Below are 23,380 nucleotides of genomic sequence, written 5' to 3'. Positions count from 1 at the left end.
TGGCTTTCTTTGCGAGTGGGTACAGCTAAATCATCCATATCGGAGTACTACGTTCAAAGAGGCAATCCACAATTAGCACAAAGGATGAGAGGCTACGCACTTCAGAACATTGAAGAAGGCATTCAACGATTGAGGTATGATATAAATAATTGGTACTTATACGATTACGAAATATCCGACTGTAGGTAAAGGGTAATCTTTCGATTTAACAAAGGTTTTTATTTGAGCACTTAGATATGGTTAAATCGCTTGTATTTGAAAAATAAGTAGCGGTTGTTTTATGGGATCATAAAATTTTCTGGTTCAGTGTACATTGGATTTATCAGTCAGCTACTTTATATGAAAAAGGCTTTATTTTATTTTCTGATTCAGTGCATGCATCTGCAGTTGAGCAATTAGGACCATAAACATCCATTCAGACCACCGCTCTATTAACTTTTATTCTACGGGAAGGGTACTGAAACAAACATTCCACTCGTTATTATAAAGTCGTCTAGGTTGCGCGCAGCACCGGAAAACAACACCTTATTCTTAATAGGATTGGGTATTTTTTTCTGTAATCTCGTAACTTGGCATGGAGTTTATTTTACTTTCCATTTCGAGTTTTAAGGTTTCACTCGGGTTTTATTTTCGCACTTCGTGTTTATGAGGCGGGCACAGTATTTATTTTCACGGCCCGTAATAATGTTCAGCGTACTTATATCATGATTATCATATAATTTGATGGTACTTTGTTATATGGTTGTTTGTGTATTTCAGGAATCGAACGTTGGACCTTTTGATAGCAGATACTCCTGTTTTAGACTACTACCGCGCCACTGATCACGGGTGCAAGCTGCAGCGCGTAGGAGACCACGCTTTCATTGAAGACACCTATGCTATAGGAATGACGAAGGGATTTCCTTTACAGGTATATTTTTAGTGATGTATCTATATTCTCTAGTTTTGTTATTGACACTAACTCTTCAAACACTGATATTTTATCTGAGTAAGATCAATAAACAACCAAACCCAAACTACTAAATTGAGTCCACTACTTAAATATATGTATGTATATCCAAATGAAAATTTTGAATTGATCAAATCCAAATGACAGTTTTCTTAATTCGGTTAAAAGTGAAATGAATTCTGTTGTTAGGACAACAGACGAAAAGTTGGTTTACGTTTTGTGTCAATACAAAATGTACCTGGAAACAAAGATTTCAGGAATAACTGCTTTACTTTACGGGAACCAAATGCTTTATTAAAGTCTACATAAGTAAATACATTATTTTTATGCTTTACTGTTATTTTTGTGTAAGACAATATTTTTTTAACTAAATTTATAAACATTAACGAATTATTTAATTTTAATGAAGGTTAATAAGCCAGATCATAAATCAAAAATTGCGAGCTTAGTTGTACAAAATATTAATCAATAATAGATTTTGCAGGCATTACGGTTGACTGAAGAGTGAACCGATGTATAAAATCTCAGCTCGTATTGCCGAAGCCTAAAAATAGCACTAGCCGTTAAGAAATCTCTTCTAAGTCCTGATTTACGTATTTATTCCTTGAAGCACCGGAAATTAAATATATGTGAGCTTAACTCGTGAAGGACTCATTTGTATCAGTTTCGAACGCTCGGGAAGCAAAAGTGGGTGGGATCAATCCACCCGGCTTGATCGCCATATAAAGTAACACAAAAACGCTTGCATGTTTTTAATAATAATTTAGTGATGCAAAGTGAAACGTTATTCTAAATGTCTGACTCACTCCTAAGATTACACTCATGCCGCTTCTTACAGTAGCTGAATACGTGAGGATAGATATTATTATCGGTAGTTAACTTTTTGTCGAAATTTCTTACTAAATATCTTACAAAACACATTATTTGTAAAAGTTAACCTATATGCTTATTTACTAATAGAAATTGACAAACCAATTGTATGGGTGTATACTGTATATCAAATACATGTAAAGTACCCACATAATCGCAAGAAGGTCTCGTGAAAAAGACTTTCGGATCGTGAAAGATTGATAGATGACGCACGCGAACTGCTAATGGTGTGATCGATAGCGGGTGTCGTGTAGCGCTGGCTTAGACGATTATAAGTCATTTTATCTTGACATCGTTCAATAAACCTCTGAGGTTTACGCGTTTCACGCCATAAATCAACGGATTGTACTGCGTTTGCTTCAATTCGTGACATAACTTTTTCAGTTTTATTTCAACACGCTGTCAGTCGATAGAAATCCAATGGTTGTGACTTTACTTTTTTTACTTTTGAATAATATATGGCTATTATGAAGATACAATTTCAATTGTTACAGAAAAGTATATCAGCTGCGATAGCCAAGTATTCAACGAATGGGTACATGGATATTTTAACTGATAAGTGGTATGGAGGATTACCATGTTTCAAACTGAGCCAAGACTATGGAATTCAGCCAAAACCGCTTGGTAAGTTTCCAATTAATAAGTTTTGCTGTTTCTATTTAGCGTAAATTAGTTGTAAGCAATTAGTTTGAGAGGGCCTGTGAATTATCACAGCCTAGTTAGAAATGGTATCGTATATCACTATTTTAATGCGTGTTAGCAACATCCACGCAGTCAGCTGGCTCGTCTCTGGCGGAAATTTCATTAGAATTTATCGCCACCCCGCGTTAATCCGACCCCTCAGCGGGGGTTGGGGGAGGGGAACCGCCAGGCAACCTAAAAGATTAAACATGGGATTTATCGTTAAAAAAAGAATCGCTCACTCACACTGTGCTTATTTCCTGTTTGTTTTGCAAAGAGGTGCTGATTATGTATTATTTATGGGAGTTAGATAACCCATCCTCCAACACTGAAATTCCTGTGATTCATATTTAGATAGCCTTAAAAATAATTAAATGGAACACAAATAACTTCTCACATGCATTAAAGTGAGTATTTAAGTTACTATATTTATGTGATCGCTATTACCTACCACCTTGGTGTTTCATTATTATTTTCTAGACTTTAAAATAATTAATTTTTGTTACTCAATTTCATCCTGCCTAGATTGTTTTTTTTTTTTTATTTTACCATTAAACTTTGTACATTGTAGGTTTTTGATTTTGCTAGATTAAATTGACTTTATTCAGTAACCTTAATATTTATAATATTATTTGCCATTTTTATAACTCGCCACGCTGGACAGAGGATTGACTCGATACTTTGAGTGGGACATGTAAATTTCCTGATTTTTGAAGGTAACTTTTTTACTGTATTAACAAGAAGAGCCTGGTTTCGACATTCTTCCCAGATGTCAAGCCTCCTTGTTAACACAATAAAATTCATTGTCGAGAAACAGTTGATTGTGTCCGAATTCGAGTATGGCGAGGATCCACTGTGCGCTCTATAAAAATGTATGAAATGGGTCGAACGTGTTGTCAGTATTTCGGCTACCTTTTGTATTCTGGGCAAATAATACATAATAGCACGAAAAGGAAAAGTGGGGCGTTAAATTATTAGTGACGGTAACTGCTTTTTATTTACGTCTGTATTCACATTGGAATATGTAATAAGCTTACGATAGTTAGGTACGGTGTTGTGAAACTTGTGAATTCTTAGTCAAAGTTTTACCTAAAAGACCAAACAAATACTTAGTATTTTGTTAATGTTTGTAAGTAGACTTGCTGGAATATATCGGTTTATATACTGTTCTATAAAGGTTAAGTTATACACCGTGTTTTTATTGAATTCCGTTAACTTCGGGGTATAGTTAAGTACGTTTATAAGAACTAAATGGCATAGTTAATTTTCAAAAAAAAATTTTTTTTTTGTTTTCTTTTTGTTTTTTTTTTGTTTAAAAAGTAATTAAATGTAGCATATAGCGTTGTTGTAACACGGGCATTACATTTAACTCAACCAAACAATTGAAATCTGTGACATATCAATGTCATTTCGTACATCAATCGACCGAGATTGTACTTAAGTTTAGTAGCAAATGTATGAACTCATTCTAAACACTAATCAGTATGTAAGCCGGCCCTAAGGCAAGTGTACACGCTTGTAGAGAGGCCTTATAGGAAAAAAATAAATTATGGATTATCTCCGAAATGGACTTAATTAGAACATCGGTGTCTTTGAGAAAGTTACTTGATTTAAGCTCAGGAATGCACCCTTGAAATTAACGGAAATCAAAAAAAAAACATAGAATGTACCCTATAGGTATATATAAGTTTTTTAAATGAGTAATTAGTAGGCAAGTATATTCCAATTGGATTGAGTAGGTATTGATACTTACTAGTTACGAAAATATTTAGGATTATTTTCCGTAACAAAAACATTAAATTATTTAATAAAATACCAATTGACGTACTTCAATTGCAGTTTACAGAGTAGGTAGTTTTAGAAATTATAATTAGGTACATAGCTAATTCAAACATCTCGCCTGAATCTCTCGGATTATTCTGTGCATTGGGCAAATGTTAACCGTCTCCTCACAAGGTGTTAAAATATATTAAGTACTTATATGTATTCCTAATCTTGAAATGAGATGATTTTATTACTTCTGAATTATAGAAAAAAGATTAGCTACCTATAACAAATCTGTTTCGTAGTATCTTGTGTCTACAGACAATAAACAAGTCCAAATCGGCGAAGACAGCACTTGTCAATAACCACAGACATGTTGGAACTAGTTTTATCGGTATCGAGAACTTTTCCCCCAGTTTTCCGTCCGTGTTCGCAGTTCGCGAGAACGCGGGGGTGTCAGTTCAATAGCTAACCGAGCAAGCGAAACAGGAGCTGTTGCTACGGTCACGAAAAAACGCCCTGGAGGCCCGTGTATCTCACCTCTTATTATATATTTTATTGTTATGGACAAGGTGCCCTGCGAGCTTTAATATATCAATAAAAAAATTGTAGCAATTTTTTTTGTTTGATTCCTACTTACGAATAAATCCACTAGCTAGCGATATTTTCATATTCTTTTTTTTCGGGTTAGAATTTTTGCAACAAAGCTCATCGATTACGCATATTATTATCTGCATGTTACTAATACTTGGGTACATTATTTAAATTTATGTGTATTTATGTATGTAGGTATTTATTGTTTTTTTTTATGACTGTAAGTATAAATATAACGATGTTTTATAATTTACAACAATTTGATTTATGTTTCATATTTCCTTGTGCACACCGCACACTGGTAGAATCCCACCTTAAGACTTACAGGAAAATCAGTTTCGAACAGCCTGAGTTTAAATTTACCAAAAACATAAGATTAAAGTAATATTTTATGCATCCATCCAAGAGCTAAATTGCCTCAGGCAGACAGTGATTTATTTAAATTGGAGGTAGAAATGTAAGTTAATTGATGTTAATACAAAAATGGGGTTACGCAATCAGCTTTCTGATTGGTATTCCAGCCAGAAAATACTCAATTACTTGCCATTTTTCCATCCATTCCATATGAAAGGTGAACGTATGTGCCAATCAATGAAAGGGTCTCGGGTTCGAGTTCCGCACAGCGACAAATATTTACGAGGGGAATAAAAAGGAGCCTTACGTCTGGAAGGGGTCTGGGGATTAGTTTCCTTCAGATCTACATTTATAAAACCGCTGCGGCGTGCAAACTAGTCTAGGTCGCTAGAATCAGGGAATGAAATGAGGTGAACGTTTCATAAATTATATTCAATATTGTTCAATATTGAATGAGTAAAACTGTGATACTAATCTAAAAAGAAGTACCTACATTTTAGTCTGATGTCGATTACATACAGTCGCATAACTAGTAAGTAGCATCTGATATCAAACATCACTACAATGACTTAACGTTAGACCATTTTTTACATTTAACTTGCAATGTAAGTATGTATCTATGTTTGTACGGGTCAAATCTTAGAAGTTAAATTTGACCTACTTCCCGACTTCCAATGAGATGAAGCTGAATATTTGCATAAGTACATATGTAAGTTGGGTGACAATGCAATATTATGGTACGATCGAGCTGATTTGACGATGGAGACAGGTCAGACAGGAGGTAGCCATGGGAGCTGTGATAAAACAAAGAATTGTCTTGATGAGTTTTAGTTGCCTGTGGAAAAAAAAGCACAGTCAGCGATAAATGCTTGTAATAAAAATTATATTTTTGCCATAAACTTATTCATTAATATTTTTGAGTAGGTACTTTCTGAATTTAGGTATTATTTCAGGTACTATAGGAATTACCTATTGATAAAATGTACCATTGACCGGGGTGACTTTCAAATGCAGGAGCGACTTTAAAATTCTAGTTTTTAAGCCATATATTATATATTTATGCGAGATTTTTTACAGTAGGTGAATATGAATATATAGTAATCTAACTAGTTACAGAAACATTTTCAGTAAATAATGAATAACGGTAATTCTATGGCCGTTTTAAATCTATCAAAGTAACCCCAAATTTTCCAAAGTCACCCCGGTCTACGTACCTTACTTTTTCATAAGCATCTGTCATTGTTGCCACAACCGATATGGGTAGCATGTATTGAAACGATTATTACCAGAAGACCTGAAGACAGTACATACATGTAAGCAATTGTAATTAAATAAATAAATTGTTATAATGGTATTGATAAGTAAATGTTTTTCAGGATATTTTTAATAAGTTAGTAACAGAAAATACTCTTTAACGATCTCATAATTAGATACTAGCTGCATATAGTAATCAGTTGATACAAAAGTAGAAGTCTACTTGTGTATTTACAAATAATATTGTTTGAATAACAAACTAAACCAAACACTCTAATGTGAGTGAATAGCGCAAGAATATCTCATTTCGATTGTATACAGAGTATTTTCCTACTATAGATATCTTAAGGCAAAGGACAAAGTTTTTCTTGGTCTTTATTTAATCATATATAGTGTGTAGCTTTCAAATAGAGCTCGACGGCTAATCCTATCGTCTATTGTTAAGTAAAACGGCACGTGCTACTTACCTGCAAAAAAGGGTCTTAATTATTCTATTTGGCGCCTTTGGCACGGGCTAGTCCAACGCTCAAAAACCAGTGTAGGTGCGCTCTCCGATAACGCGCCTTTGTTACGCATCTCGATGACACATTTTGGACTGGTTCTGTAGCGTTCGACTCGCCGGCACTCAGTATAAAAAAAAAACTCAGTATAACCGAAGTACGTATTTTTTATGCAGGTGGTTGTGGCACGTGGCACGAGCGGTTTTACTTAACAATAGACAATAGGATTAGCCGTCGAGCTCTATTTGAAAGCTACACACTATACTTTTGATTTATAGTTGTACAAACTTATAATTTTGTTTTGTTGCGCTCCAAAATACTAACTAACTGCATTTCATCGATTTTCAAAAAAACTTTGTTTTGTATGAAAATGAATCGACTGTGACTTAGGTGTCAGGTTTTATTACACCAAGTGACAAAAGGCAGTTTTTATTGACCATAAATACATAGTTCCAAAATAATACCTGTTTGATTTTAGATTATCCATCATCACAAGAGCTTCGTTTATTTTCAAGGTTTTATTTAGTGCTACCTACGAGCAATTTTTTTTTTTTTGACGGAGTGGGAATGCGTTTATGCACGGTGTGTGGGACTCGCCGCTCCTTTCCCCTCTCCTGGCAAGAGAGGGGGAGAATTTAGCCCTACCCACTAAACCCACTCCGGCGTTTCACCCTCTCTGCCGTTCGTGAGGGCGCACTGGGATCGACTGGGATGACATTCCATCACGGCGCCCTCCGGCAGCCCCGGCTTATCGCCAGGGCCCCCCTCACAATGGGGGAAGATCAGAAACGCTTGATCCCCCCCTCCTCCGACAACGTGTATGGGGCCGTGCAATGCGGGTACGGAACCCGCTGACCCTACTGGGGCTCGAGGCGAGCATACGCTCTTTGCCTTCGACCCTGCCGTCTACGTCGGAGAGGAAGCGCGTCAGCAGCCGCTTCTCGCACCCTCTCCGCCTCCTCCTTCTGTGACATGGTTTCTTCGCAGAAGGAGGCCACCGCTTCCCATTTCCTCTCGCTACCCAGCATCGCCGCTATTATGCTGCGTAGCGAGAGGTCCGCTACCCCCGTGGCCGCCCTGAGGGCAGCTCTTTCCACGGCCCAGCGATTGCACTCTTCTAGAGTGTGCTGGGCCGTGTCATCCGCCGCTCCACATTCGTGGCACTGAGGCCCCGGCTCCCTCTGTATCTTGTACTTGTAGTGTCCGAAACAGCCGTGTCCGGACACCACCTGCGTTACCCTGTATGTCAGGGCCCCCTTGCTCCGGTCCACCCACTAGTCCATTACCGGGAGAATAGCCCCTATGGTTCGGGTTCCATAGCGACTATCCTCCAAGGCATCCCTCCATCGCTCTCGTAGGCGCTCCGCGGCTGCCCGCGACACCCTCTCGGCCTCCTCCGCGTCTGGGGGCTCCCCATGCCCCCTCGCTTCCGCCCTCCACCGGTACCTCTCCGCTAGCACCCCCGCGTCCAGCTCCCAAGGCGGGGTGCCGGCAAGAAGGCATGTCGCTGCGTGAGAAGTGGTGCGGTAGGCCCTCACCATCCTCTGGGCTACCACCCTCTGTGGCCGACGGAGCAATGCCCTCGTGCATCTCGTCAGTCGTCCGGCCCAAATTGGCGCCCCGTAGAGCGCCATGCACCGGACGACCCCCGAATACAGCCTACACGGCGCATTCGGCCCCCCCAAATTTGGCAGTAGGCGGCCCAGAGCCGAGGCAGCACCCACGAGTCGAGGAGCCAGTCGTGCAAAGTGCTCCTCGAATGTCCACAAGGCCCAAGTACTTGACGTGGGCCTTGACCTGGACAGATTCACCCCCCACCCTCACTGAAGTTATCTCATGACCTGCGATTTTACATCACCGCCTGATTTGATTTAGCCATCTTGTATGTTACGATTTTCCGCGTCTTACTTTTACTACGCGACAATAAAATTTTACGGCCTTATTGCTTCAATATACGCAGTAGAAACGGCATCGTAGTACGGTCTTTTTAAACTTAGGTGATACTATAAGAATAAAAAACCTTCACCACCCACCCATTACCACCATTAAAGTACCATTAAAGTTGCAATAGTTGTTGTTTTTCTCAAATGAGCAAGTTTAACTAAGCCAATAAAAACCCGCAAGCAAATTAAGCAATCAATCAAGTTTAACAAACGCTCAAATTGCCAATCTGATGGATTGTGTAATGGGACCCATACATCGCGGAGCATCGGAAATGAGTCTATTACACAGAAGGATAGTCCCGTCATATCCCTCACTGTGTAAATATATACACTATAAACATATATATAGACAAACACATAATACACACACACACACACACACACACACACACACACACACACACACACACACACACACACGTGAGCGAGATTAACGATAGGTACATGTTACTGCCATACTACGACTATAATTTACCAGTATAAAGCGAGGCTTTAATTATGTTATTTACTGTTAATAATTTAATATTTAATATACTAACAATTAACAAAAACTGATTAAAATAAATAAGTTCTGTTTATAGGCCCCTTAGAACTGTAACTTTAGTTGGTATAAAACCAAACTAAGTAGGTTCTAAATTAGGGAATATGTAATATTAGTATATGGAGTTCAAATACGAACCCTTGTTATTTACAATTCAAATATGTGGCGTTCCACGGGAAAAGGTACCTTATGGCAGCTGGCGCTTACGCTGTTATTCACGACGCTCCTATACGAATACGCTGCTAGACGTCGTAAGCGCCAACCGCCATAAGGTACCTGTACCCGTGGGACGTCACATATAATTAGTAACTATAAACAAACAGCAGCAGACTAAATATTTATCCACCCTAAATAACCAATATTATCCATTTGTAGGTGTAGCGGCTGTGGCGGGCGTGTTCCTCCTGCTCCTCGTCGGGATGATTGTTGGCTTCCTCATATTGATTCTGGAACATTTGTTCTATAAATACACACTGCCGGTTTTGCGACATCAACCAAAAGATGCTGTTTGGAGAAGCCGAAACGTTATGTTTTTCAGTCAGGTGAGAGTTACATTGTAAAAGAAAAGTCTAGGTAATTAAGCGCCATTGCCATCAACCCACTACCCCGGCGTTAACCGGTTAAACCGATAACATATTGTCAAATTTTACTGGTATATGGTAACTCCAGGTTTAACTGGTTAACCCCGGGTTAAAGTGAATGGTGCAAGTGGCCCTAAAAGGTTATATTAAAGGCAATTTTTACAAAGAGTAAAGCATGACTCTCGTTAGACTGGGCCGTGTTCGGGCCGGAGCTTTCGGCGCGTTATTTTGCCACGATAAGTTACTTTAAATAACGTCTAATTCTTCAAAATCACCTGACAGTCAAGGTATCATTCCAATCTCATAGTGCTATTTGTAGGGTTGGGAACATTGTTTTTCAGCCAGAAAGAATCCTCTAAGGAAAGGATTTATTTCGAATCGCTCAGTTTAATCCGATTGAGAGAAGTTCAGTTATGTTCCGTAGGATTGGTTTACGTCGCAGCATTAGGTATGTATGCCTGAAGAGCACTAGGATAATTAAAAAGTCTAAAGGTAGATAAGTAGGTATCTTATATATTTAGTCTTATTGATTTGAAGTGAGGAAATGGAACTAAAAAAAAGAAGTATGGTTTGATTCTGACTCGCAGCTCTTTCAGTCTGCAAATTAATTCATAAAATAAAGTCAACTCATGGTCACTTGGGACGCTTCAAAAAGTTTATATTACTTACTTACTTTCTTTATAGATACTTGTAATATCTGATGCGATTCATATATTTTATATCTAGTGAACCACTCTACCTATATATCCCGCTCATTGTTAACCGATTCATAAATATTAGACTTGTATAACTCGCACAACCGAGTAGAATCCAACAACACCTCAGAAAGGAACGGACGGTATTATGTAATAGGAGAGCAATTCTAAATGTATGTGGGGGTTTAAGTTTTGAATTTTATTGCAATAACAAAGTCAACGCGGACGCAATCATGCACTGAGAAAAAAAACTAACAAAAACACACTTAGAATTACAAAAATAAAACTTAATCCGGGGACAAGGAGAGTCAACTAATAGGAACAAATTGACTTTTGCAATTTCCATTTAGTAGGATATACAACTTCTATATTTGTAATTTGAAGTATGCTAGAGTAATTTCAGAAATTTGGTTTTGTTATTCCGAGAGGTGCTTTAGCAATATCGGAGGTGATGACGTCATGGGTGAAAACTAACCGTTTTGTAATTCTAAGCGTGCTTTAGCAATATCGGAGATGACGTCATAGGTTTTACTAAACTGTACTGCGATTCCAAGCTAGCTGTTGTTATTCTAGAGATAATGACGTCACAGGCAAAAACTAAACTGTTTGCAATTCCTCCGCCCTTAGCAAACGGGCGCCGCGAGAGCATGTCGCGCGCGTGGTAGCTACCCGTCTCTATTTCTGTCTGTATGAATAAAAAAGCCTTTGGTAGTATATCTCTGTACTAAAGAGGCACTATAAAAGCCTGTCGAGATATTCTACCCATTCCATTCTTATTCATACAGTCAGAAATAGACTAGTAGTTATTACGCGCGCAACATGCTCTCGCGGCGCACCTGTGCTAGGGAGGTTGGAATTGCAAATAGTTTAGATTTACCTATGATGACATTATCACTAGAATAACAACAGCTAGCTCGAAGTTGCAGAACAATATATTCCTGTAGACACCAACTACACAGTAGGTCGCGGGTTAATATGTCCATGGCCCACAATATATCCTAAATTTATTATTTAACTTAAGTATGTTTTAAACAAAGAAGACACGAGACACGCCCGCCCGACATCCGACACAATACTAACTCTAACCAAATGAACGTAGCAAGTAGTAAATTTTACTAAAATCACTAACATTCGTTTCGCTGTGTTGGTATTACAAAACTCGTTTAGTGATTGGTACAACAATGAACATAAACACAACAAGTCTATCTACTAAATACCAGTAAACTTTGTAATGTCGCTATAGTAACAACTGAATTGTTATTTTAAATGGGGTAATGTTATTCCCGCGAACTCGTTTTTTAGATATTACAAAACTATGTAAGTGAGACATTTACTAAAATCATAACTTGAAATCACAGATGCTTTTTTCCAAAAATCACAAACTTTACTAGTAAAATTTTAGTAGTAATAAAAATGGATTGTAACTGAACTTTGTTTAATGCTCCATTTACTAAAGTCTGTTTGCTGTAATTAGATTTAGTATTACTGAGCTGTTTGTAGAAATAAATAAATTTTACAGAAATAGTGAAACTTCCATGATTACTACTAAAACTTCATTTTTTCCCCCAGTACAGAACTGTTTATTAATTCCTGGTGATGATTTTTCTCTCAGTGTGGGTCAGTACTATGCGAAACAAAAATTTGGGTAGAATTATTATCCCATGCTTCATCCCATACTTGTGAGTGAAGCCTTTGAACGGTTACAGCGAAACCGGTTTAACTGCGAACAAAGTTTATTGTCTATCTCTATCGCTCTTGCATAAATCAAGTAACAGGGACGCAGATAGACTATTTTTGAACTTCGATGTTTGTAGTAGCCCCCCTGGCTGGATTACGTTCGGACAAGAGCTCATCGCGGCTTTTAACACTGAACGAGCACTTCAGACGGGGCATAATCTCCTTGAATTACTTTGAGTCTGCTTTGCCTTTAAAATTCCGATATCAGAATTATTTAATTACGGGGAACGTGGATTGGTTTAGTTTATTCTAATAAACCAAACATAAGTGAATTCAAATTACAGTAAAGATCAATGAAGACGGGTCATATTGTAGGTATATAATTTCCTTACAGAGTGTATTAGTTACTAATGGCTGATTGTTAAACTCACCTACTTTGCTATTTTTTGCAACGGTGGTTTATGTTTAGTAATATTTGATATCTTTATTCAATTAGGGTCTTAGGTTAGGGTTTTACAATGTGAGTATAAAAGTAAAATATAAAAACACTTCCAAAACATTACAAAAAATATATAAACACATTATAAAAACACATTATATATTTGATTATTATTAAACATTATAAAATTAGTTAATATTTTAAGCTGAATTTTTTTAATGATAATAGTGTAACTTAGTATGAAATTCTTAGTCTGAAATGTTAATTTTTTACTAAATATTTTATTTTCTTTGCAGAAACTCTACAGATTTATTAACTGTGTGGAACTTGTTTCGCCACATCACGCCGCGCGAGAACTAGTAAACACTATACGGCAGGGACACTTTACGTCGCTTTTCCAGAAAAGTGTTAAAAGGGTAATAATTTATTCAATTATTTTTTAGATTTATCTGTAAATTCTAGATTACATCAGGTAGCACATTTGTTTCAGAAGGAACACGAACAGCGTAGAAGGAGACGGAGTAAAGCGCAGTTTTTTGAAATGATTCAAGAAATTCGAAGGTTTGTAGGATTCAACATCAAAAACCCAATTCGCTTCACTAGGTTTATTGCTCTGTTAATATTTTTCATAATATTCACAGGGTGAATCAACAAGGACGTGACCAATCATTGGATTCTATAAAGGAGCACGTGGCTGTAGAAACATCTGAAGTCTCAGAAGAATTGACGGAATCAAAGTTCCTGTCCCCTTCACCTGAAGTATCCTCTCGCTCGCCTCGATCGGGTCGATCTCCTCGACAACTCCGCTCTCCACGAGGTAGACGAAAAAGATGCAGTTTGGCTGGACTTAATGTTAGGAGATTCAGCACTGATTCCGTCCTAGGATCAGATTCAGGATCAATTTATGAGCGGACGAGTCTTAACATTGGAAGAAGACTAAGTCGTGACGTCAGCTGCTTGACTAGTTCTCCTCCAGATATAAATACCCGGTTGCGAACACCATCACCGATGGTCAGACGTGCTGAAGGATCATCTACAAGATCATATCAAGATGTATCAGAAAGGTCAGAAAAATCAGAAAGGTATTTAAGCTCAGACGGACCGCGTTCGCGAGCAAGCGTAGAAATTTTAGTATCTGAAGAACAAGACGTGCCTCCAGCACCACCTTACCCTAGAGTTTCTCCGACCGGAGGAAGATCAGAACTTTCACAACTGTCGGAGGAAGAACTCATTAGATTATGGCGAAGTTCAGAAAGAGAAGTGAGAGAGGCACTTTTAGCAGCATTGCAAGAAAGACGGGCGAACTTAGATCCAAAACAAGATCCAGGATGAAGGAGCTTCATGTGAACTTTTGAAATACATCTGAAAGGCGTATGTTTGAGGAATTCTCATTCTGGTTGGGTCACTTTGCGTGAAAGCATTGGGTGCGGAACGAGAACGATATAAGTTGTTATGTTAGTGCCTTTTTAAATTGTTTGATGCGGACCCATAGCAGGCGTTAGACAATCGGTGTTCATTTCAGTGTCTTGATATGACTACCAAGTTAGAGGCTGCCTTATTGTATCGTTATTGCCTCTTACTTTTGAATCCGCCTCAAACAATCTAAATAGGGTACTGGGTAAAGATGTTTACGTCCAGAAAATCAATTTAAGCATTTAGTAGAAATATATACGTTTAAATTTAACTCGAATGAAGAATAATTGTGTATGTAGTGTAAGTATATTACATTATAGCTGTGACCAGACGATTCAAAGTGCTTTATTCTATAGCCTAGTGAACGGTAGATATTTTCATTTATAAAAAAATATACAAGTTATTATATTTCCATGGCATAAGCATGATCTAATCAATAACTCTTCAAGTTAGAAAGTTTCATTGATTAGACAAATAGTGTTATGTACTTAGATATGTCTTAAAGTTCTTTCAGATTAAACTTTTACTTGAAATGTAAAAAAATGGATTTATAATAAATATTAAATAACTACGAGTCATTTATCGTGTGTTACGTCGTATATGAAATTTTTATTGTTCCTAGTTTTAATTTAAAACCGTTTAAATAATATTTAAATAGCATATTTGTTTACTGTCAACTACTTTTGGTTGTACCTATTACTTAATTGTTTTTGTGAAATGTTTATATGACCTGTTTTGTTTTAAAATTCTAACATAATTTTACCTTCATTTATTTCCTATAATGTATTTAGATACTTCGTGGAAGTTCAGTACCTATACTATAACTTGTACTGAAATATGATGTGCCATTTAGATATATCATCTTACAATTACGTTAATATAAGTTCGAAATAACGAAATCAAAACTGCCAACTATATTTTAGTAGATAGTTTATAAGAATTAATACACTTTCTTCCTAGACTTGCACCCTAGATTTTAGTTTAGATTTTCTCTTTATAAAACTTATCAATTTGACCTATTTATCATTAGCCCAGCTTTTCACCAGTTTGTGGTGTGTTTGCTTGTTTAAACTCTGTCAGTGTGATTCAAATCAAAGCGGTCAAAGTGTTCAGTAGAGTTGATATAATAAGAATACCTATGAGCAATATTTAGAACACATTAAGTCCATTACTGTGCCCTTAGTCTTATTTGGTTACTTTCTCGTGTGTTATCAATGTTATCAATTATGAATACGTAAAAGGATGGTGTTTAGCAAAAATATGTCAACCCACATTAATTTTGATCCACGACTCTCGTTGATGTGCTTTTTCCGGCCAGTTGCTGAGGAAGGCGTCAATGCCGTCCCGCCATCTTCATCAGCCCCGTTCGCACTTATTTTGCGGTATCCACATTGTGGCTATACTAGCTCTCTTATCCGGATGCATGCCGCAGACATGCCTAGTCCATTGTTACATCAGCCTGGCATTGGCAGTCTTCTTGCCTACGTCAGCTATGCGATTGATGGAGCACAACTTAGTGTTCCGAATACGATGCATCCTCGTGACACCTAGAATGCTGCGCTTCATTGCTCGCTAGAAAACCTTGAATTTGGACTTCTGGCTCTCGGTGAGCGACCATGTTTGAACACCGTAGATTAAGACAAGCAGAATATACATGTCAACTAGTTTACGCTTGAATTACCTACATTGGAAGGTAGCCTTTTTTAGATCGTTCCTCCATATTTCTATTTGAAACAAATAAAAGGGTCATACATGTCTGATAAAACCTTTACTTATATGCACTCAAGCTGTTACCTAAGTATTGCCAACAGGAGCGACTACTTTTTTATTTTTGTATAACACATAACGATGTATTTTACTTTCTGGGATTCTGAACAGTGTGAAACGAATAGCTAGTAGTCTTTAGCTTTTAAACTGATCTCGTCCCAGAATCTATTACCTAAGTATTTCCAAAACCACAAACCGGAGGCGCCATAAGCACTGTTTATCAATTATCAACTCTATGGCTTTAGCCAGTAGATTCATAATGAACACTCAGATGTAGCCTGCGGTCGACACGCGCTAAGAAAGTGCGTGCCAATACCTAGCTAGAGATTATATCGCTGGTTAGTATAATCCAAAGTATCTACCAAGGGTATAGAGATGTCAATTGACATACATACCATAGCATTGTAAATCTTTTTTTATAGCGCCTCTCGTTTGCGGTCTTGAAAACAATACTGGATAGATTTTGGGTCGAGCTTAGCTTACAAACTAAAGACTAACCCCCTTATTCATAAACGTTTACTAAAGTTGACAAGCCGATAATAATCGTTTGTCCCCTCCCGACGTATTGGTATGATGGAAAGGGACAAACAATTATTATCGGCTTGTCAACTTTAGTAGACGTTTACCTATACAACTTACCCCTACGAAATTTAAGTTGGCTTTTACTTTTTAATTGGTCTATAATAATTTCCAGAAAATAGTGCCTACATATGTTACAAACCCATAAACAACTGCATTCCAATGTTATTATTACAATGTTGGACCAAATTTTATTTGTAAAAATTAAATTACTTACAAATTCTATTGGATGTGAGTCATCTAGTGATATTTGAAGTCTTATGCATTTCTCTCTCTAATGTTTAATATTATGCTCTATAACTTAGATATGGGAATAGACAAAACATGAAATATAAAGTAGATTGAAAGTAAATAAAACATATTGTATTTAGACATTTAAGAATTGAAAAAAATATATTAAAGACTTTATTGTTTAAAGATTTAATTTAATTGAAATTTGAGTGTGCAAACATGTTTTAATTTATTACAATAACAAATACCCATCTAATTATCAATTTAATTATTATACTCGAACCGTTTTGTTAAAAAATATTTATTTTGTGCCCCGGGGAACTATTATATGTAATTAGAAATTGCACTTTTATTAATTATACTGACTCTGTCTGTTTTAGTTATAACATAGAGAATTGAAATACATCTGTTACCAATCGCCATTAAATCAATACGATGAAATATTAGTGAAATAATTATACAGAAGCATTTGCTTCTCCATTTCACGGGTAGGGCATTAATTGCCCTGCATATTGCTAGTTATAGAATTTTTAAAACGCCAATATTGTACTTAGAGTTTACGTGTCGCAGTGGAATTTGATAATTTATCTGTATATTATTGTAAATAAGACTTTTGAAATAGCGTAAAATCGCATTGTCTTAGGAAAATTATATATAACTATTTTAATTTCATTTTTACAAGCAGAAACGTTGCGAACGATATTATGCAATGTTTATTTCAAAGAAGTATTTTTGTTATTTCTTGTGAAGAAACTAATTTTAATATTTTGTATGTTTATCAAAAAACCATGTATGTTTTTAGTTTTTCTACCATTTTGAATACATATGTGACAATTTCTTAATTTTATATTTTTGTTAATACATATGCATAGAATTATAGAAAATCTATAATTTTGTGCATTTGTATCGTATAGAATGTTATCTTCGGTTATCATGGTCGTTATTCTTTAGTTTAATAAAATTGTCAATTGCCAATTAATGTTTACTTTTCTCGAAATAATATTCAAAATAGGTAACTAACTTATAGAAATATCACTGCAAAGAATTATCACAAATAAAAAAGAAACGTTTTAAAATATTATGTTGAGTTATGATTATAAAATCTATCCTATTATGTAAAAACAAAATATGAAATAAATATTATATTTACTGCATAAATAACTGAAACAGTGGTGATGATAGTTGCGAAAATAAACTATTTGTGCCAATAATTGTTGTTTCATTTATAAGTAGCTGTTGAGTAAAATTACATAATATAAAAACAATTACACTAAACAGACATGGTATAGCTAGCATCAAATGAAGAGTGATGTCCAATAGTGGCCACACATAATATGTAATAACACCAGTATAATATGGTGTGTTGTAATGTATGAATGCGGTACCTGCATTTATAACTGTCTGTTTGGTGCTGATTGCACACTATGTTAGTAGTATTAAACATCAAACGGCTTAAAAACTAGTATGAGTTGCACAACAAGTGTGTGCTACCTATATAGTTTTGGTGCGACAAAGACAGAACCACAGGAATTCCAGGCAATCAGGCATATGCATTTACAAATAGGACCGAGTATATTATCTACTATTATTCTGCCCCACTAAGCATGACAACCGTATGTGATATTCTAAATATCGATCTTTTATTTACATATTATTGATTATTGATAATAAAGATCGTTAAAAAAACAGTTTACTACAAGTACCTAAGTATATGTAAACACTTTATTGTACACAAGACAAGTTAATATTCAAATCATAACAATAAAAGTGCCTCATTTTGTTTCATTCAATCATATTTTTGTGGTTATATTATGTTGTTCATATGTCATTGTAACGTCGTAACGTAGGTAACGCCAAATTCATTATTTACGTGATAACACTGATAACGTCTTATAAATCGATGAACACCGGTAGCATGCACGAAAAAGTGTCACGTTGTGGACAGATCTCCATGGTAACGTTGTAGACAGATCTCCATGGTGACGTTACCTACGTAATGTTATGGTAATGTGTTATTATGACGTTATCACGCAAAATTATCGTCCGTAAACCGAGTTTACAGACAACCATATTTTTTTTTTCGATACAAGTGCGGTATACCTACTCACCAAATAATATTTAACAAATTTTACCTGTTAGGGAAAAAATAAGATGTGTCTGCATATACATATTAGGAGTGATTAGGATATACACAAGTCAAACCAGTATTTTGGCCTACTAAAATGTCAAATGACTTGTGTTCTGTTATTGTGCACTCGTCGTTGAGCAGAGGTTGAGCCCAGAAATAACGTGTTTTCGTAATCCATTTAATAAAACAGTTTATCTTGAAAATATGATGACAGTGAAATTTAATTTAATAGTGCTTATTCTTTATCTATACGCAGATATTGTGTTATCTTCGTTTTGTTATTGGAACACGGCATGCTCCTATAGATATTTTTCCACCAAAACTCCTTATAATGCTGTACGAGGTGACATACGGGACTCCGTTATAAATATACCAGGCAAGTATCAACCTATTTATTATATTCATATTCATTTATTCATAAAATTACAAACTTTACATGTCAAAAAAAAAATGAAAAAATAAAAAATAATAAAATAAAATAAAATGAAATGAAATTTATTATTAATAACTAACAGAGTTACAGGTCAACAGATTTTTAAATATCAACAAATTATAATTACTTATTGTTAATGTGATTTGACAATAAAATGGTACCTGCATAGTTAAGAATTTTAATAAGTGTTATACATATAATTGATTCAATTGTGTTGTCTACCAAAATTAGTCGTAGTTACTCACATTATTATTTTATATTGTAATTTTGGTACTTAACAAAATGGAGTCAATTAAAATGTGGTGTAATTAAGAATCAATTAAGGCCTTTACTGCGTGCAAAAAAAACATAATTTCATTCTTTTTAAAATATTGATTATACCTTGGGATTAAAATGAGCTTTTAATAAAATTATAAAAAAAATGTCATATGATGTTTATAAGTACATACAATAAGAATATCCAACGGACTTATAAATTTTAATCAACTCATTTTTATAATTTAACAGAATGTGAACCGATCAGTATCTGGGGCATATTCCGCAACGGTAAAACATACCCTGATCCTAAATCAGCCATAAGGATGAAGGAAGCAATCGCGATCCGTGACCTCGTTGTCTCGAGCTACGAAAAAGGCAGGTGTTCACTTTGCGCTCAAGATATCGACAATCTCCGAGACTGGGCCATTGACAACGACATGTTTGGTAAAACAACCGCTTTACATGATGAAGGACGACAGGAAATGTTTGATATCGCTAGCAGATTGAAACAAGTTTATTCTAAGCTGAACGAACTAGAAGGAGCTAATTACAGATTCCGGCCAACGCATCACCGTTGGGTTAAAGAAAGTGCTAAAGCCTTTTTGGAGGGGCTTGGAAGCAAGAATGTAGTAATGGATGATCTAACAAGCGACTTTGATCTTATGGATGTAAGTGCCTAACAGATTTGCCCGCCAGGCCGCGTAGCCAACATGCCAAACGCTTACGCTCCGTAGCGATCGAAACGCATCTGTTACTGTTGCACTAATATGGAAGAGTGATAGAGAGATACAAAGCGTTTCGTTGTCGAAGCGATAGCGATTGTAACCTTGGCTAGGCCGGCTGATATGTCTGCAAGATAGCAGTGACTGATGTACTCCGTGCGTAGGGGAGGTAGGGGACCATTGGGCAGTCGGTAGGCTCGGGCACCCCCCTGTAAATCAGGACAAGGGGATGCCCGAGCCTCCCGACTGCCGAATGGTCCACTACCTCCCCTATACGTACTCCTAGTAAAGATTATACATTGATTGGATTGAAATGTGTTTTATAAAATTTTCAGCCGATCAACACTGATGTTGAAGAAAACTCCGCTTCGAACAAGGAAACGGATAAATATAAAATTTCCTCAGACTATCTAGCAGTAAGTACTTATACTAAAAAACTTTTGTACGGAAAGGGGGTGGTACTTTTGTCTCGTCGTGTTTACAACCTTATTCTATAGGCGTAAAAAAGTTATTTTCTTCGAGCAACACGGAAGGGAGGCGGCATTCGCACTATTTCCCCTCTGTCTAGGTACAAGATCAATTGATCTAGCGCGGGTAATAAAACTAGTTGCGCTCGGATTTTTCACTAGACCGAGTCCAGACGCGCGCGTGAACACAGCAGCAGAAAAAATGCCTAATTGCTCGGTTTTTTGTCTTAAAAAGAGGTCGGGGACATCAAATTTACAAAAAGAAAGTGTTACATTTCACTTGTAATATTTTTTTTACATATCATACGTTTAATTACATTTAAACACAATTATTATATTTTAGTCTCATGTAATTGTTGGATTTATTGATTTTGCTCGCCTAGTACAAATTGCGGATCGGTCGAGCGACTTCTCATCAACTTCTCATCTGTCAGAACACTTCGACGAAAATGTGTTAGTGTGCGTGTTGTGACACTTCAGACACTTGTGACTCGTCCGTACACAAAAAGGGAACGAGGTTTGCAAGATTTGTCTTTGACGTGTGTCATTTTCTATGTACTTGTGTCGTCGTTACAGATTGGATTTTGTATGTAAGTGTGTGAGAAGTGCGACTGTGTGCACCTTTCCCCCCGCAAAAAATGGCAGAAAGATTTGTACGGTAAGATATCGCTTGGGCCCCTCCCTTCCGACGTATCGGAAGCCGGTGTTGGTCGAAGGTTATTTTCCATAGCAATCCAGCAATATAAAAACTAGTTTAATGTATTCAAAAGGTACTTAAATATACAATACAGTACGTAGCGGCCCCCTTTTTTCAATATCTTTCGTTAAATTTAAATAATCACGATTATTTAGCTGTGGCGCTAGTGTGCATGTTGATGGGCTCTTAACCAAATTTTTAACGTATCCCATTTTTATTATAGGCGAAGGATAGGATCCAAAGGCGATTGGGTATCGATTACAGCCTAACCAGCGACAACATAACTGCTCTATATGATTTATGTTGCTATACTTGGTCGGGACTGAACAACAAGGCCAGTCCTTGGTGTGCCCTGTTTACGACCGAGGATCTCAAAGTTTTAGAATACATTGGAGACTTAGAACATTACTACAAATACGGTCATGGGCGTCAAAACGCAGAGATGAACGCTCAAATACCCTTAGAGGATCTACTAGAGAGTTTTCAATTGGCAAAAGCTGGGAAAGGTAGAAAAATAACGGCATATTTTACGCGCTCCAGAATAATGGATATGATCTATACAGCTCTTGGTTGGTTCAAAGATAGCGAACCAATTACTGCAGCTGACAAAAAACGAGAACGATATTGGAGAACTAGCAGAATCAATCCTCATGCAGCTAATATTGTCATGGTCTTAAACAAGTACGTATACTTACATTACGATACAAGTGCGAAAAGCAGGAAATTTGCAACGAGTGGCGATCAATTGAAACACGACCGAGGAGTGTTATAAATCGACACGAGTTGCGAATAAACTTTTCGCACGTGTATTGTACAACGTTTTACAGTACATATGGCCCTTTAAGTTTTTGACATAGGCACGTATTGTCCTTAACCCCGCCCTAGGGCGGTAAAGTGGCAACATATGTACTGTAAAATCATTAACGTATTTGTTTAAAATTGAAATGTACTGATTTATAGACCGACCGCTTAAATGAGTCCTCGCCTGCGCGGTACGGGGGCGACGGGGTAGGACGACTAAGGGTAGGGGGAAGGTGCGGGCGGCATGCGTACGGCGCCCGCACCTTCCCCGCCACCCTTAGTCGTCCTACCCCGTCGCCCACGTACCGCGCAGGCGAGGACTCATTTAAGCGGTCGGTCTATAGTTTTGACCATATACCTTAATGTTCTGATTTTAGATGCGCGATTAAGAAGTCAAGTGACTACCACGTCATGTTCTACATGAATGAAGAGCCGCTACGCTCAGTTTGCGAAGGAGGAATCTGCTCTTGGTCCGAATTCGAAAAAATATTCAGCCCATTTAGTAAGACTACGTCTAATAATAAGACAGCTTCTTGAAAATAAGTGGCTATTGTCATGATTAAATATACATAACATAATAAAAGATAATATCTTTATTTTCTTTATTTAGAAAACATAGTCATACATTTAACATTACGTTAAGAATATCTAATAAGGTACGTTATTTCAATGACTTCTACCTGAACTAGAAGAATCCTGTATCTCAGGTAGAAAAATATTAATTACCAAAAGGAAAAACTTACGAGTGTGCATTTAGGTAGACATCAATTAGATAAGTTTACATTATAAAATTATTGCTAAACAATGTTATGTGCTTAATATAAAAACAAACCATATAATTCTAAATTCAATTACATGACAATAATGAATGACTAATAATCTAGGTTAGTGGCGTATGTCACATATTTACATAACGCAACGTAGCAAAAACATGTTTTGCGCTTAGTGCATCAGAAACAAGAAAAACAAAATAATGATTTACTTATTTAGGGTTCGTTAGTAATTTTTTCTGCATCCTCGTAATTTTGACTCGGATGCAGAA

At 36.6% G+C, this 23,380-nt stretch overlaps 2 protein-coding genes across 3 annotated transcripts in view; both read left to right on the top strand.

Annotated features, from left to right (window-relative positions):
* Window positions 1–14,466, top strand: part of LOC134793632 (uncharacterized) — a 76,375-nt gene extending 61,909 nt beyond the window's left edge. The window contains exons 8-14 of one of the 2 annotated variants that reach the window (XM_063765256.1): window positions 1–134; window positions 760–910; window positions 2,314–2,443; window positions 9,826–9,992; window positions 13,139–13,258; window positions 13,336–13,403; window positions 13,484–14,466. In XM_063765256.1, coding sequence (XP_063621326.1) covers window positions 1–134; window positions 760–910; window positions 2,314–2,443; window positions 9,826–9,992; window positions 13,139–13,258; window positions 13,336–13,403; window positions 13,484–14,174 — 1,461 coding nt within the window. In that variant the 3' untranslated portion in view covers window positions 14,175–14,466. Of the gene's footprint in view, window positions 135–759; window positions 911–2,313; window positions 2,444–9,825; window positions 9,993–13,138; window positions 13,259–13,332; window positions 13,404–13,483 lie in introns of both variants that reach the window. The other variant, XM_063765255.1, reaches the window with a different exon arrangement.
* Window positions 14,467–19,131: 4,665 nt separating this feature from the next.
* Window positions 19,132–22,879, top strand: LOC134794012 (multiple inositol polyphosphate phosphatase 1-like). The gene is made up of 5 exons (XM_063765718.1): window positions 19,132–19,336; window positions 19,901–20,319; window positions 20,709–20,789; window positions 21,761–22,218; window positions 22,716–22,879. Exons 1-5 carry the CDS (start codon window positions 19,165–19,167, stop codon window positions 22,873–22,875), a joined length of 1,290 nt encoding a protein of 429 aa, XP_063621788.1. The 5' UTR covers window positions 19,132–19,164; the 3' UTR covers window positions 22,876–22,879.
* Window positions 22,880–23,380: the final 501 nt, after the last annotated feature.

The sequence above is a fragment of the Cydia splendana genome, chromosome 9, assembly GCF_910591565.1.
Source record: "Cydia splendana chromosome 9, ilCydSple1.2, whole genome shotgun sequence".
In the NCBI taxonomy this organism is placed as follows: Eukaryota; Metazoa; Arthropoda; class Insecta; order Lepidoptera; family Tortricidae; genus Cydia; species Cydia splendana.
This window is presented reverse-complemented; position numbering and strand designations above follow the sequence as displayed.